The 14,150-nt window shown below is 44.9% G+C and overlaps 1 protein-coding gene across 1 annotated transcript in view; it reads right to left on the bottom strand.

The window, feature by feature from the left end:
* The window catches only part of LOC128826156 (ATPase family AAA domain-containing protein 3-like), a 65,876-nt gene that overhangs the window by 36,354 nt on the left and 15,372 nt on the right, over window positions 1–14,150 (bottom strand). Inside the window, exons 8-10 of the mRNA XM_054009294.1 lie at window positions 5,813–5,968; window positions 5,603–5,659; window positions 4,461–4,586 (exon numbers count right to left, since the gene is read on the bottom strand). Coding sequence (XP_053865269.1) covers window positions 4,461–4,586; window positions 5,603–5,659; window positions 5,813–5,968 — 339 coding nt within the window. The remainder of the gene's footprint in view (window positions 1–4,460; window positions 4,587–5,602; window positions 5,660–5,812; window positions 5,969–14,150) is intronic.

Raw genomic sequence — 14,150 nt, 5'->3', positions numbered from 1 at the left:
AAGGCACAGAAGGGACCACTATAATCCTATGGTCTGACCTCCTTCACAGCACAGGCCAGAGAATTTCACCCAATGATTTCTGCATCAAGTCCATAATTTTTGCTTGAGCTGGAGCACATATCTTAGAAAGACATCTCGTCTTGAGTTAAAAACCGAGTGATGTGGGCTGTTCCAATGGTTACTACCCCTGCCTGTTAAAAATTTACACTTTAATTGTAGCCTGAATGTATCTAGCTTCAGATTCCAAACCGGGGATCATGTTATGCCTTTGTCTGCTAGATTAGAGACATAAAAAATTCTTCTAATTTAAGTATTTACACATCTTGATCAAGTAATTTCTCTCTCTTGGAGAAACTACATAGATTGAGCTTCTTCTGTTTCTCAGTTGTAAAGCAGATTTTCCAGAATTCAAATAATTCTCGTAGCTCTTCTGAACCCTTTCCAATTTGACATCCACGTTTTTTAAAAACAGTACACCAGACTCCCTCCCCTTGGGCAAGTCATTTAACCTTTCTGAGCCTCAGTTTCCCACCTTCTGATTACACTCGGTATCCCTTTCTCTCCATTGTTTGTTTCGACTGTAAACTCTGCAGGGCACGGACTGTTTCTTGCCTGTCTGTGCAACAAGATGGGGCCCTAATCTCAACTAGGTCTTTTAGGGATTAGAGTGATACAAACAAGAAGGGACGAAGCTCTGCATTTCTCTATTTGCTGATGGAGTTAAAAACCTGGATTGTTATTGATTATTTAACTTCTCTAGCATTCAGCCTAAATTATGGAACTTTTCCTTCCCTTTTGGAGGCTGTTTTTAAAGCCTGACTCAAGTCCTTGATCTGGTGACTGCCAAGTGAAGGGTTTCATAAAGAAGCCTTTGGAGTGGGCCGGGAATTTCTCCCATAAACCTGAAAGTAAGAAAACCTGCTGTGCTTGTGCAGAATGCCAGCTGATCCATCAGGTGGGTTTGACAGGACGCAGAGACAATGTTTATGGAGCATGGCTTCATGCCAACTGGAGTTGCTCAGGACGCTGCGTCGTCGCAGGGTGGAATTATAGCACCAGAAGAACCTCCCTTCATCCCCCAGCTTTGGAGCATAGACTTTAAAGCCAGAAGGGACCATCATGATTATCTAAGTCTGACCTCCTGCACATTACAGACCACAGAACCCCACCCACCCACTCCTGACATAGACCCCTGGCTGTGTTCCCGAAGTCCTCAACTCATGATTTAAAGACAATGACATTAACTCCCAATTTAAACATCCCCCTCCACCTGACTACAGGATGCCAGTGGGGACTTAGCCTGCAACTGCCCGTGTCAGAGCCGTAGAGGGCTTGGTCGAGGGTTCCATCTGCCCCAACACACAGGAATTTTGTCACAATAAACATTTTGCAGGAGGCGTAAGCATGAGCGACCGTCTGTTCCACACACACCTCTGGCCTCAGGTGAGTGTAGGAAAGAAGTAGACAGTAGAGAGCCTCTTCCTCCCCCGCGCCCCGCATCAGGAGGTGGTAGCCAGGAGCAGCTTGATGGAGCCCTGCCGCGGCCAGCAGGTTGGACTGAGAAAAGAACTCACATCGCCAGCGCAGTCCTTGCCACCCAGTTCTGCCGAATCAGCTAAAGGGAAGTTGTCTGAAGGTCAAAGTGAACAAGCCAGTTTGTGCAGCCACAGCTACACACGCCATTAACATCTTCCCATCTCCAGTGAAACATGCTTAGCTGAACAGGACCAATTAATTGCTGGGCGGCAGGAGGCAGGGGAAAAAAAGCTTTGCTTTGTCCATTAAAATCACCCAGCTCCTGCTGCTAAATGTTAAAAGTGTTCTGAATCAGGCTGACAGTGCTGGGAGCTCAGAGCCACATCCCCGGTGTTCACATCCTGCCATCCGGCACAGCTACTTAACAGACTGTTGACCCATAGAGCCCTACACTGCAGGAGGCAGAAAACCCTGTCACGTTGCTCCATGCTGCCATCTTTTTGTGTTCACTGAAGACCGAGTCCATGTAGCTGCTTTGTTTTCGGTTAAAGCCTATCTGAATGCTAATGCTGCGGGACAAGTCGGTGGTTTTCAGCCTCTATCCTGGTGGATCAGTAGCCACATCACAAAAGCCATCCATGCCACCACAACTGGCCAGTGATGAAATGGGCCATGGAAACAGAAATCCAGTGGCCACTAGAGGCCAAGATTGAAGGAGATCAATGAAGCAGTGTGGGCAAACAGCCACTGCTGCTGGTTGGGCTGTATCTGTCCTGTGCAGAGTGGACTTCCGTGTCCAGGGCTAATTAGCTCGCACTTTTCAAGGACAGCCATCTTAACTGACCAGTGCTTTCCACTCTTGTTGGGGAGAATAAGATGACCAAAATTACAGGACACTGAAACTATAAGACTAATTTAATACCTTAAGAATTGTATCCTAACAGGGAAAACACACACATTTCAGTATTTTAAAAATCACAAAATCTAGGTATGATTCCACACGGACACCAGACCTGGTTTGGAGAGCACATTTCTAAAACAGACGGAGCAGCCCTGAGAGTTCAGTAGCCTGCAGAATCCTCTGACTTTCCTTATTTGGCCACCAGTTTAAGTACTGGAAAGTCCAAGGGGGCACTGAATTCCCAGGGATGGTGTGTCCCCGAGTACAAGCGGGGCCCGACAGCACACATTGCCATACACACCTGCTCAAAGAAAATATGCAGGAGGGCGTAACGGGGATGTGACCATCAAGATGGGGTGCAGACTTCTCTCCCCACCTCCCATTCATGGGAGCACAGACGCTGGGGATGGCAAGAGACCAACAAGAGCAGGACATATTTCCTTAGAGTAAATCACAAGAAACTGATGCTTTCCTCCCAGCAAATTGTTAAATAATGATGCCGGTAGCCTATGTCCCTTTACACTAGAGTCATGTTTGGTCTACACTTGTTCTTCTCAGAGGCCAAGTCAGCTGATCCATAATTAGACTTTACACCAATGATGTTCAGATGAATTCTAATAGTAGCTAGTTTCCTATACTACTGGCAGGATCTCATTTTGCTATTTAGGAAGGTTTACAAAGCCTGTGCTGCAGCTCCCCCACTCAGTAGCTATCCACCCGTATTTTAGTTGTAGCACGCCTGTGTAAGACCTGAGCGTCAGCTGTGTTCCACACCACCGCCTAAAGACCAAAGAATGAGTAAGTGCCTGGGGTCTCTGCACCCAGGGGCTGGTGAATTCTGGCTGGCAGCAGGGTGTAGATTCAGTGCCATACAACATATAGTGTGCCACCACCACTGTTATTCAAGAGAGACAGATGATCCAAACAGGAGTAATGGACTATCTGGTGGTGTAACAGGCTAATGAAAGCACAGCTCCAGCTGCGATAATGCTGCCTCTCCCTGCAACTAAATGTAATGCTTGTGAAAGGTGTTATCTCAGGAATCCTTGAAAGCTTTTGTTTCTACAAACAGCCGTTCAGCAAGGGTGGAGACAGTTCAAACCATAACATCTCCTCTTTTCCATCGATATGTCAACTCCAAACCTGAGGGCTAGCCTCGAGAGGCAAGATGCTAATTCAGTCTCCATGACCCATACAATGCTTTTCACAACATGGATGCTCTTAACACAGGAATAAGTCAATGAAAAAAGGTGGCAAATTCACGACTGAAAAGGAATGACTTTTCCACACCACGACTGGCCTGTGGAACTCATTGCCACAAGAGATCACTGAGCCCAAGAGTACAGCAGGATTCAGGAAGGACTGAATGTTTATATGGATAAGAATATCCTGAATTAGAATACATTAAAAAAAAAAGTTTGGAAGGTATCTAAACTTTCCTGCATCGGGTCATAAGCCAACAGCTATCGGGGTTGGGCGAAAGTTTTTTCTGGGGCTTCGAGAGCAAAAGTGAAATCCATTATTTAAGTTAAACGAGGCCTTTCCACCTCTCAGAACTTCTGCGTGAAAGTTGTGTGCTGTTTGTCAGAGTCAAATCCACACTAAATCAGAGGGAAGCACACAGAACAATTCCTACTTATCCAGCTCTCCTGCTCCCTCCCCCTATGAGTTAATAAGCAACAGGATAGCCCCTGCTTAGGAGTCAAATATGATTAACAGAGGCGGAAATGAGATACCAGGGCTGGCGTTGGCATTTCACAAGTCATGTCTGCCAAGTGGCGCACACAGGCTGTTTCATGCCATCAGCCAATCCAGAGGGAACAGTTTTTCTCTCTAGGCTGAACACTAGAATTCAAGCCACTGGACTGGCTAGCCTGGAGCACAGAGCACAGCGCTATAAGGTAGATGCCCCTTCTTCCTCCCTCAGCGCCCCGGAACCCCACTACTCACACACAAACAAACATCAGGGCTCAGCAAAGCTACAGCAGTTGCTTGCAGCCCAGAGAGGTCTAGTTATAACACTGTAGGGTATTCTTTGAAAATCCACAACAGCTGGGCCGTCAGGATCTTGGCAGGGCCTTACCTTGGCAAAGAGAGTCTTCCCAGTACCAGGCGGGCCGTACATAAGGATATTCCTGTACAAACTTTTGTTGTTTCTTGTATTTCGTGTTGCTATGGCAATGTCTCTCACCCGCTCCTCCAGCTTGGGCTGCAAGAGGAGAAAAGTAAAGTAAAGTTTGGGAAACAGACAACATATCCGATACCCAGAGCTGGTCTCTGCATCACACACTGGTATAGGCAGATGGCGGTCAGTACTGTCTGCAGAGAGCAGGGTTGGAGTCTCAGGTCTGATGAGTTCTTAGCCTGAATTGCTGCAGCTTATTGGCTTGGACTTGAGTAGTTCCTCCTCCTGCTTCAGGATTTATTGTATTTCAAGTTATAATTCCTTCAAATTCAAGCCACAATGAGCAAAGCTTTAGCTAAGAAGAATAATTTTTGGGACCGATAATGGATATGAACATTTCAGAATCTACCCTACTACGGATGCTCTAGGAGCTTATTTTCCATGAATTACCTACAAGAAAGGACGCGAGGGGGAAGGTATGTAACAAGCCAAGTTAGAAGCAAAACTATTGGTAGTAATAAATCTTCCATGTAAGTGGGAGTGAATTAATTTCTTATACATATTCTTACATTCTGAGAAATACAGAGGCAGATATTCCTACAGACACTTTTGTTTTGTGGTAACAGTCTCGAAAAAAAGCCCTTTAATTCACCTGATATTAAGAAATTAAATTCAGAAACAAATGTGCAAAATCAGTCCTGATGAGTGGATTGATAGCCATTCAGATGGCGTTCAAAGTCAAAGGCATATGTTCCTTGGTTCTCTGGCCTAACTGTGGATGTCAGAGCAGTAACAGTTCACAGATTAGAGATGACATGTAGAATTTGGATAGACTATATTGCCCCATTAACATGCTAAGGAGAAAAATCACGTCGATCTAAGACTTCCAACTGCTCTGTTCAGAGGGATCAAAGTTTAGCAGGGTGTTTAATGTGTTCCATGCTGAACATGGAAGCTTATTACACTCTGGGTGCCCCAAGAGTGCTACATTTCCAGATTACTGAACTGTAACAGAATTTAAAATGAAAGCAAGGAGAGAACCTTTGATATTTAGACACCAAGATCCTGGACGGTTTGAGATAGCAAAAGCCGGTACTCACGCTGAGAACAACTCCTTCAAGAGCATCTTGAGCCTTGCTGGTAAGACGCTTGCCAATCTGAGAAGGAGAAATTCATTAAAAACCAAACACATTATGCAAATATGAGCACTAAGTGTGGGGTTCTCGACATCACACTGCCAGTCCCCTAGAGCAGGACTAGCACAAGCTGTGTCCCAGCTAACAGCGAGCCAAAGGAAAGAAGGCATTTACCTTGATAGGATGCTTGAGTGCCTCCAGCACAGTAATGCGCGAGGTCTCTCTCACCAGGGAGGGCTTGCCCAGACGAGCTTCTATGTACCGCCCTGCAACCCCAGTAGCGTTCTTGGCCGTGTAAATCCCCACTGCCAGCAGGGTCAGACCTGCCACCTGGAGAAGAGGGGAAGATTCTGATCAACTTCCTTTGCAAGGCAATGCTAGAATGACAAACTGGAGTCTCTCCTATTGGCTGGTGACACTCAAGGCTGTATGGAGGGCTTGTCCACCTGCATCCTGGTGGAAGGGTGTTAAAGCACAGATCTATGCATCTCACACTGTAAACAGAATGGTGTTATAATGGAGGTAGATGCAAAATAATCTGTTTTGTTTCCAACTTGGTTAATCAAAATTTTGACAAATGAAACGGAAAATTAAATGCATCCTCAAGCTGCATTAGCTGCTAATTCTGTTTATCTTTGTGTATTCTATGAATGGTAGAGTAATGACAGGATTCATATTTACGTGCTAGTGTACAGAAAGTAAAGTGCACCTCTAATAACTACCAGTATGTGATTGCTCTGTATTAAGAAGGGATTTTTCAGTGGTCCCTCCTTTGAATTAATGGACAGGGCATCCTTGACCATCACAAAATCACCAATTAATAATCTATGTCAAATCTGGCCCCATATGTAGGTTTAACTGAAAAACAAGCAGCCACAAAACCTGAAGACCAACAGAACTGTTTCCATAAAAGTGTGCGTGGATGTTCTCTTAGATCACCGGTAAGGTTTGCACGTACAACAACAGTGTTAGAAACTCACTGTAAACAGAAAAGAAACAGACCTGTCTCTCTCCATTGCCCAACCTAAGAGTGCACTGGGCTGCAAGCTCTTCAGCTAGGGTACGGGTGCCCTTCATTTGTTCCATGAAGCACCTACCACATTTTGAAAACGTTACAGCCCCAGTTTCAATAATTTAGAATGTTACTTGCAACACAAGAGGATTTTAAATCTGAGCAAGTTCCTTTAAATACTTTAGAAGGATTTCCATAGATGAGAAACTCTGAGCACAGCTGTGAAATCAGAGTAAATCCAAGAATGACCGAGGCTCCAACTGGCAGTAACCTCCCTTGACCAAAGGGGCAGTCGAGACCAGCTTCAAAGCTTGGCTCTTTCACAGAGTGCTACCTACCGCTGGTGGAAAATTTGGTTAAAGGAAACAAAACGAGGTTAAAGATGAGTGAATGTTTGCTAGTGGCAGGAGGGCAGCTTGGTCAGCTGGAAAAAAAATCCTTGATTTGTGTTATTCCTAACAGAGCTCTCAGGAAAGGAAGGGGCTTTCATATTTCAGCACTTTATCCTACGGAGGCCATGTCCCATTGGCACACCATACTCTGCTGTCGGTCTTTGACTGGCACTGCTTTGGTGGCGGTTGGAGAGCTGTATGGTAGAGGACAGCTCCCAGAAGCTCAGACTGAGCTTCCCAAAAGGCACATTAGAGATCAGGCTCCCCGTTTTCAAGTTAAGAAAAATCCAATGTAAGGAAACAAAGGGGAAAAGCCCAAGTGCCCCATACCTCCTCGGCTATTTAGCAGCCCCTCAGCTACGCATGGGCCAACACCAGGCTGTTCCCTCATGTGGGCAGGATTACCCAGAGCGGTTGACAGGAGAAAAACCCCGTCAGTGAAGGGAGCGGATATGGCTTGAAATCGCACCAGAAGCAGGTAAGCATGGAACTGCCAAATTCAGTGTCACTTTACCACAGCCACAAGTCTGAATCATTGCATGCTGAACTAAGTGAAGGTACAGCTGCAGACTAGGGTTGCCGGGTTAGATCGTGCACCTCTCCCTCAGGGCCCCTGTAAAATAATTTTGGGATTGTCACAAAAATCCTTCCCCTTCTTCCATTCCCTTCCTTTCAAAGGTTGAGGGGTTGGGACATCTCCTTTATCCTTAGATGCAGAGGTACTCTGCTTCTGCATTCAAGCTGCCAGAGTCAACAGCTGATTATTGGCCTGCTCTGAGTTTGCTATACAAATCTTTAACCTCAGTCTTTACAACGACCAGCAAACTACTGTGCCAAAGCCACACAGCCCTGAGTGATAGAACCCCGAAGGCTCTGCATTTTACCTTTAATCCCAATCCCCTTGGCAACAGTCCAGGGAGGCACGAGAGGGCAAACAGGATGGAGAAGTGGTGCCTGCTTCACCCTCCCCATCTCTGCCAACCAATCCCTCTTCCAACCAACTTGGCTTTATTTGCTCTAAATGAAACCAGCTTTAATTAGGATGAACTGCCCCCACCAGGAAAGCTGCCAGGAAGAAAGCGTCACTCAGTAAGGTGAGTTACCCATAGGCCGTTTAAACACCATCAGCAGCTGCTTTGACAAGCAGCCTGAAAATAAACTTCCTTCAACAGCCATTTTAGTGTCCAGCTGAACTCTTAAAACCAATAATTACCACATGAATTGAGTGCAGAGAAAACCCCACTAGTTACTGTGCAGCAAAATGCTTTGAACATGAAAAACGACAAATTCCAAACGCCACAGGTGCCAATGTGGCACAAAGGGGGAGGGAGAGGGGGTCAGGGTTGTGCTGCAGAAAGCTAGTCCTATTTCTAGATTTTAAAGTCTCCTTAAATTACTTATGGACCAATCTGGGGAAAGTGTCACAGCCCCATGGTGTTCCTGGAGCACTACTGCATGAGGGAACAATGATCTTCCAGCCAACAGAATCCTTAGCTGTTTTAACGAACTATGGTTCTGAGTGTCCTGTAGGAGTCTCCTTAAAATGGCCTGACTTTCAGGAAACGCTGAGCATACAGGTTGAAAATCTGGCCCCTTTCAAGTGCGTCAAGTTGGGCACCCAAAATTAAAGCCACTTTTGAAAATCTTGACCCATATACACAAATCACTTCACCCACCACTGAAATGCAGTAACCCTGGGGTGGAACCATATATCAGCGCATAGCAACATGAAACAAAAGTCTAGGAGGGGAGTAGTGTATCCAACCAAAACTGCACAGGAATTTCGGGAAGGCAGAAATATCCACCACCATATAACCACAAGACTAATAATTCATCTGCGCTCCTATAATTTCAGGGCTGAACCTTTTCAAACCAAACCTGGTCAAACGAGTATTTCCCTTAGGGGAAGCTTGGCTCCCAGCACTCTAGAGTATGGCAGCATTACTATACCGTGGGGTGAGTTATTTTTAAGTCTCCTCTGGACAAGAATGCAACTGTGTGCTGTGCTGGTGCCCCCCCAGAAACTACTTCTTGGGATGAAAAGGCTATGACAAATGTCTGAATTCTGCTTGCTACTGAGGGCTAAGGGCAGCTGTTTTCAGATGAACATACACAAGCAATTCATCACCTGTCAAAATGAGGTCAGAGATAGCACATAAAATATGACGGGAGATACCAACAATTCAGGAAAAAGGGGTGCAAGGAAAAAAGGCAAAAAAAAGACTGCTCTTTTCAAGCTTCCTTGTCAGGAGGACCAGACTCCTCATCTCTATAGTGCATATAAATCTGGTAGGTGCTAAAGTTCCTAGCTCACGCCAGCTAGAACTTTTACACTAACTGGACTGTAAATGCCACGTAAATAAAGAGCAACTTGAGGGTTTACAAGCAATGGTGGCTCAGAGCCCTTTTGGTATCACTTACTAATCAGACGATTAATGGCCTCTGGACAGACAGGCCAATACAGAGGCATTATAAAAACAAAGGGACAGAGTTAATCAGAGAGACTGTAAAAATGATGTCCTGACGTGGACAGGTGTGTTGTGTGCAGCATCTTTTTGGAGAAAACCATAAAATTTTGTTTGGAGACTGCCGAGGTAGATAAAGTGAGTGCCATTGAGGAGGAAACTCATCTTGCCCTGTTCTTGTTTTGGCCCAATGACCAGAGAACTTTTTAAGCCCAAAACATAAGCATTGTGATCAGGGCTTGGGATCTGTGCTCCGGATCTGCTCCAGCTCCAGGCAAAAACCTGCCGTTCCACTGCTCCAGAGCTGCTCCGCGCTCCAGCTCTGGGCTCCACTCCAAAGCCCTGATTGTGATTACCTGATTATATTGATTCATTCAATGACAGCTCTTTAGATTTTCACCCGCTATGATTCACTCTAGTCCTATCACACTTAACATAGTCGAGCTCCCAGTACTAAACGGCAAGACACACTCATCTACTGGTATTACTGTTCAGTAGCACGGACCTACATCCACATTACCATGCAGTGCTGCATATCAGTGAGCTGCGATTAAGTTTGCCACTAGAGCTGTTCAGTCTAATGACCCTTATAAACATAAACCATTAGAAACACACTACAGAAAACCATGCACACTGAAGTAGTATTAGCATAGGATTCTGTACAGAATACCGCAACATTTTTAGGAAGGGTTAATACATACATGAAGAGGGCTGAAAACCCAATCCAGTACCACCTTGATTATCCAAACGCAATAGTGTGTGTGGGGAAGAGGAATCAAATTACCTGGGACAGCGGTTTCAGATAATCAAGACCATTTCCATTGTGATTAACGACATTGGAAACTCTTGGTATTACAGGGTTTACCTACAACTCTAACACTGCTCTTATTTCAAAAAGGACAGGAAGCTCTAAACATTATTCCTAGCTGACTTTAAGTGCCTGTTCACTTTTTCATACCAAAGACTGTAAATGAATAATATATGGAGCCCTGCTATACTCCATTTATCTTTGGCATCTAAGATTTCTGGGGAAATGCATCCAAAATGAACATGTTTGACCTGCTAGGGGGATTCACAGCAGCACTGTCTCTCTTGTGGCTCAGGGGCTTCTGCCCATTATAGTCTGGTCAGGGCATTTTTCAGGAGTACAGGGAAACGGGGATGGCTGGCCTGAGTGTGCTTCAGCAGAAGCATTACATCCAGAGAAACTTTGGTTCAGGCTCCAGTACAGTGCCTCTGAGCTCTGTTTAACCAGCATCTGAAGGCTACCCTCATTCCCTCTGCAACAGTCAGTTTAGATCAAAGAACATTTCCCTTAGTTCTAGGCAGAAGACACATACCACGTCTGTAAATATGGGGTGTGCGCTATCTACACTGAAAAGCTCAGGGATCTTGCAGCTCAACTCATAGGATCTGCCAGGATACCATTTCAAAGACAGTAGAAGAAAGTTTACAGCTGTGGTTCATCAGAAAGTCTCCTCTTACAGCCCTAATGTAACTGAAATTACAATTTTCAGTAGTGTTCTCTGCATCAGATTCATATCAGCCTCACCAGCCCAGTTTGCTTAGGGCCTGATTCAAATTAGCTGCCTATTCTTTCTGGGAGACCCACTCGTTGACTTCAGTGGTAGTTTGGTTGAAATAAGAAAGACGGAGGCGAGGTTGAGACTGAATAGAATGTAGTTCTACATTCAACCTACACAGTCCCTTACTAGAACGGGGCTGTTACAGCACCTACAGTGCAGAAGGTAGCGGTGACGGGGGAAGAACTGTCCATGGTCATGAATGTGGAGAAAAGTTAAAATTCTGCTTTTGCAGGCTACTCCCATATTTAATATTAAGCATCTGATTTAAAAGAACAGGCTTGGTAGAAGTAAGCATGAAAATAGGAGGGGGAATTTTTTGCATGGTAACAGTTCAAATACATCAACTCTCAGCTTCCCTGAAAAGAACATGAAATAGGCAAATGTGATCAGCTGAAGCAGTGCATGGAATTAAATGTGTCATCATAATGCATCAGGATACAACCATTTCAGAGTGCACAGCATCAGAACACGGACGTGTTACAACTAGGCATGAGTAGATGGGGCTGAAGATACAGGTGGCCCTGGGACTCGTAAGTGTCAGTACGGGGGAACTGCAACAGAGGTGGGCTGTGAGCTGCATTTTAAAAAGGACCTAGTGAGTGGAAGACTAGCAGGGAACGGATACGATGGCAGCAAAGGCTCAGCCTCCAGCTGCAATCAGGGATTGGCAGAGACTACACCTGGCTGGAGGTGGGGGAAGCACAGCAGACAGAAAACAGCCACTCAGAACCCAAGACTAGCTTCAAAACTGAAACCACCTTGGAAGTTATAAAATCACCATGTTAAAAACCACAGTTCTCAAAGCACAGTGCACAAAATATCCCCACCAATAAGCAAGTGAAGCAGAAAGACCCGAGACTTCCCCTCGGGTTACAGCTGGTGTCCAGTTCAGCAATGCTGAGGTTAACTTGTACTAAACTAAGCAACCCTGCTGGCAGCTACTCTACACTAGTTGCCTGTCAGACAGAGTAAGGCCAGCTGCCTTTCAGACCACACGAAGGGCATTCTGGTAAGTTGCTAAGAATAATGCTTCCAAGTGGGACAGATTAGAACAGCAAGACTTCAAACAAGACTACAATGTGTATGGGCATGTCTCCTTGCCCCCAGAGATGTAAAGCACTTGATGGCTTCCAAAACCCTTTATTTAGGCAACGCTGTTTGGCATTCCTTGTCATGTAAGCCCCAACAGTTGCTCTGCCCCCAAGTTCCATTTGCCATGACACGTGCAGGATCTTCTCCACTGAAAATCATATTCACTGTTAATTACAGCAAGTGGAAATTCTGCCACAATGCACACGGACTCTTCAGGCTGCCAAGGCTGTGCCTTGAACAGGATCGTTCCAAGGTGTATAAAGGTTGCCAATTTAAGAGTTAACGTTAAAGATTAACTAAGAACTCTCCACCAGATTATTACGACTTGACACTCCGATTACCTTTCGGGCCTCAAAGCCCTCTGCAAAGATGGCTACTGTCCCGCTTTCATGGCGCTAGACCTTAAATTTGCAGACGACGCAAAATTACTCAAGACAGTTAAGTCCAAAGCTGACGACGAAGAGTTACAAAAGGACCTCACAAAACTGGGTGACAGGGCAACAAAATAGCAGATGAAATTCAGTGCTGATAAATGCAAAGTAATGCATATTGGAAAACAATCAAAACAAAAATGGTTTAGGGCTATGGAGCAGCTTCCGTATGAGAAGCGATTACAAAGACTTGGATTGTTTAGCTTAGAAAAGAGATGACTAAGGGGGCAGGGGATAGGATAGTGACCTATAAAATCATGAATGATGTGGAGAAAGTGAATAAGGAAGTGTTATTTACCCCTTCACATAACACACAAACCAGGAGTCACACAATAAAACAAACATAAGGAAATACTTCTTCACACAATGCACAATCAACCATGGAACTTGTTGCCAGGGGATGTTGTGAAGGCCAAAAGTATAATTGGGTTCAAAAAAGAATTAAATACATTCATGAAGGATAGGTCCATCGATGGCTATTAGGCACAATGGTTAGGGATGCAACTCTATGCTCTGGGTGTCCCATAACCTGACTGCCAGAAGCTGGGATTGGATGACAGGGGATGGATCACTCAATAAATTTCTCTGTTCATTCCCTCTGAACCATCTGGCACTGGCCACTACTGGAAAACTAGATACTGGGCTAGATGGAACATTGGTCTGACCCATAATGGCCATTCTGATGTTCTTAAAAGGTTACTGCTTTGGAGTTTGGAAAGAAAGATGTTTGGAGAATAGGCAGGAGGAAAAGGCCAGTTCTGCAAAACACACCAGAAAAAACTTAAAGCTCTGTGCTCCAGAACCCAACAGCACAATTAGTTTACAGAATAATTAGCTTAATGTTTAACTTACAGCCAGATGCTGGTGATTCAAACCAAAGCAGCTCCAGCTAGAGAGGGGAAAAAAGCAGGATGCAGCAATTGCTTTTAGAGCCAGCAAACACACTACTTTTCTCCAAGTGAATGACAAGGTCAAACCAAGGGCTCAAGGGCAAATAGAATATGAACAGCATTTAATTTTACTCACTTTAAGTGTGCATAACAGGCCTGGAGGGCTCAAAATAACCTCAGATTCATAACATAGCGGGAGGACCTCAGCATTCAATTTATCTCAATTTACAGATGTGTTGGAAGGAATCCACAAGGGAAGGTGAGAAACCCGTTGCCTTTTCCAGCAACCCCTCTGTAAAGAGGCTCTACCCACAACCAATATCTAGACCATTACACGTGACCTCAGGCACAGATCTTCTGCTTTGACACATGGCAATTATTATTAGTGCATCACAGAACTCGGTTAAGTCACTATTATAGGCTGCAAAAATGAAAATAAGACCTGCCAGAGAGATATCAGACTTGAATTTCACTATTGCACACCTGCAATATAAGATATGCACCACCAGAGCTTTGGGATGGACAGATAAAATAAAAAACCCAAACCCAGAGAAATCTCAAACCATTATTCCAGGCTTCCACATTCCCACTCAATAAATCCAACCCCTCCAATTCTATTCAGGTTCTTATAATGTCACTATCAT

The sequence above is a fragment of the Malaclemys terrapin genome, chromosome 19 (assembly GCF_027887155.1).
Source record: "Malaclemys terrapin pileata isolate rMalTer1 chromosome 19, rMalTer1.hap1, whole genome shotgun sequence".
Lineage (NCBI taxonomy): Eukaryota > Metazoa > Chordata > Testudines > Emydidae > Malaclemys > Malaclemys terrapin.
The sequence above is the reverse complement of the archived record's forward strand: the minus strand, read 5'-3'. Positions and strand labels throughout refer to the sequence as shown.